This window comes from Manacus vitellinus, unplaced genomic scaffold (assembly GCF_001715985.3).
Source record: "Manacus vitellinus isolate BGI_N305 unplaced genomic scaffold, ASM171598v3 scaffold_110_pilon, whole genome shotgun sequence".
NCBI lineage: Eukaryota > Metazoa > Chordata > Aves > Passeriformes > Pipridae > Manacus > Manacus vitellinus.
In genome coordinates this window covers 705,934-707,647 of record NW_021938845.1, presented here as the reverse complement: position 1 = coordinate 707,647, position 1,714 = coordinate 705,934, and the positions used below count along the sequence as shown (strand labels likewise).

At 36.2% G+C, this 1,714-nt stretch overlaps 1 protein-coding gene across 1 annotated transcript in view; it reads left to right on the top strand.

The window, feature by feature from the left end:
* Positions 1 to 247: 247 nt before the first annotated feature.
* TMEM209 (transmembrane protein 209) overlaps positions 248 to 1,714 on the top strand; it is a 22,675-nt gene continuing 21,208 nt past the window's right edge. Inside the window, exons 1-2 of the mRNA XM_029965620.1 lie at positions 248 to 403; positions 490 to 570. Of these exons, the coding sequence (XP_029821480.1) occupies positions 267 to 403; positions 490 to 570 (218 nt within the window). The 5' untranslated portion in view covers positions 248 to 266. The remainder of the gene's footprint in view (positions 404 to 489; positions 571 to 1,714) is intronic.

Sequence of the window (1,714 nt, the reverse complement as noted above, 5' to 3'; positions counted from 1 at the left end):
CTGTGACAGGCTTATTTCCCTCACATAAAATATAACTGGGCATAGAGGAGAAAACAAAACCAGCGGGTTTCCCATTCCAGAAAACCCAGAAATAAGTGGGAATTGCCAATAAAAACCCTACAGAACTGAGCCAGGCCTTTCCTCCCTGCGCTGGAGGAGCTTCCCCTCCTCCCCTAAAAATTATTATTCCCAGGTGACGCTGGAGAAGACGAGCTGGAAATAAAATCCCCTGTATTTTGTGTTTTCTCTCCCCGTTCCCCCAGGAGATGACTCCAAAGAAGAGCCCGGACACGTCGGTGCTGGAGCTGGCCGTGAGGCTGAGGAAACAGGCCGAGGCCAGGAAGGTGGTGCTGGCCTGGGGGCTGCTCAACATCTCCCTGGCCGGGCTCATCTACACGGAAATGTGAGTTCCTTTGGCCCACAAACACCCCTCACCTGGAATTCCTGCTGAATTCCCACTGAATTCCTGCTTCTTGTCCTTCCTTGCAGGACTGGGAAGCTCCTGAGCACGTATTACAACATCAGCTGCTTCCCTCTGTGGTACATTGGTGAGTCCCTGCCACATTCCAGGCTTTTTTCCCACTCGTTTTCCTTCCTGGGAGGGCCTTTGGAAACGTTTTTTTCCTCCCTTTTTTTAAACTGTGGCAGTTTGAGCCACATTTAGAAATCTAAAATCCAGTTTTCAGGCTTCCTCCCCCGCCACATCCCTTCCCACAATTTTATCTCGACACCAGAGAGAAACTTTGAGGCTTCTCTAGGGGAAGGGGAAGAAAAAAACCATTTATTTACACAGATAAATGTAGTGTACAAACTAAAAACAGCTATATATATATATATTTACATTTCTGTTAAACCCAAATTTTCTGTGCCCTTCTTTAAAACCACCAGAATTTCATCCTTTTTAACAGCAGAGGAGGAGTTTTAACCACTTTTTTTCCATCATAAAAGAACTTTTTTGGTGCATTAATCTGATTTAAGGTGTGGATGAAGGGTTTGGAGGTCGAGTTTGACTGGTGTGAGTGACATTCACAGAGGAGGCCTTGGGATGTATCCAACAGGATGAGAAGGAATCACACTCATGAGATCTCCTGCTGGGAAAATAATCTTAAAATTATTATTTAAAATTAAACCTTCAAGTACCTGGGGTGAACCTTAAAAATCTAAGTTAAAGCTTAAAGTGTTTAAGTTAAGTCTTAAAATGTTTTAAATTAATTTTTTAAATGCTTGAATCTTAAAATATTTAAATTAAGTCTTAAAATACCTAACTTGAATCTTAAAATACCTAAGTTAAATCTTCAGATATGTCAGTTAAATTTTAAAATACCTAAATTAAATCTTAAAATATTATATTAAATCTTAAAATATCTAAATTAATTCTTAAAATACCTAAATTGAGTCTCAAAATATCTAAATTAAATCTTAAAATACCTAAATTAAATCTTAAAAGTACCTAAGTTAAATCTTAAAATACCTAAATTAAATCCTAGAATACCTAAATTGAATCTCAGAATATCTAAATTAAATCTTAAAATACCTAAATTAAATCTTAAAATATCCAAATGAAATCTTAAAATACCTAAATTAAATCTTAAAATATCCAAATTAAATTTTAAAATACCTAAATTAATTCTTAAAATACCTAAATCGAGTCTCAAAATATCTAAATTAAATCTTAAAGTACCTAAGTTAAATCTTAAAATACCTAAATTAAATC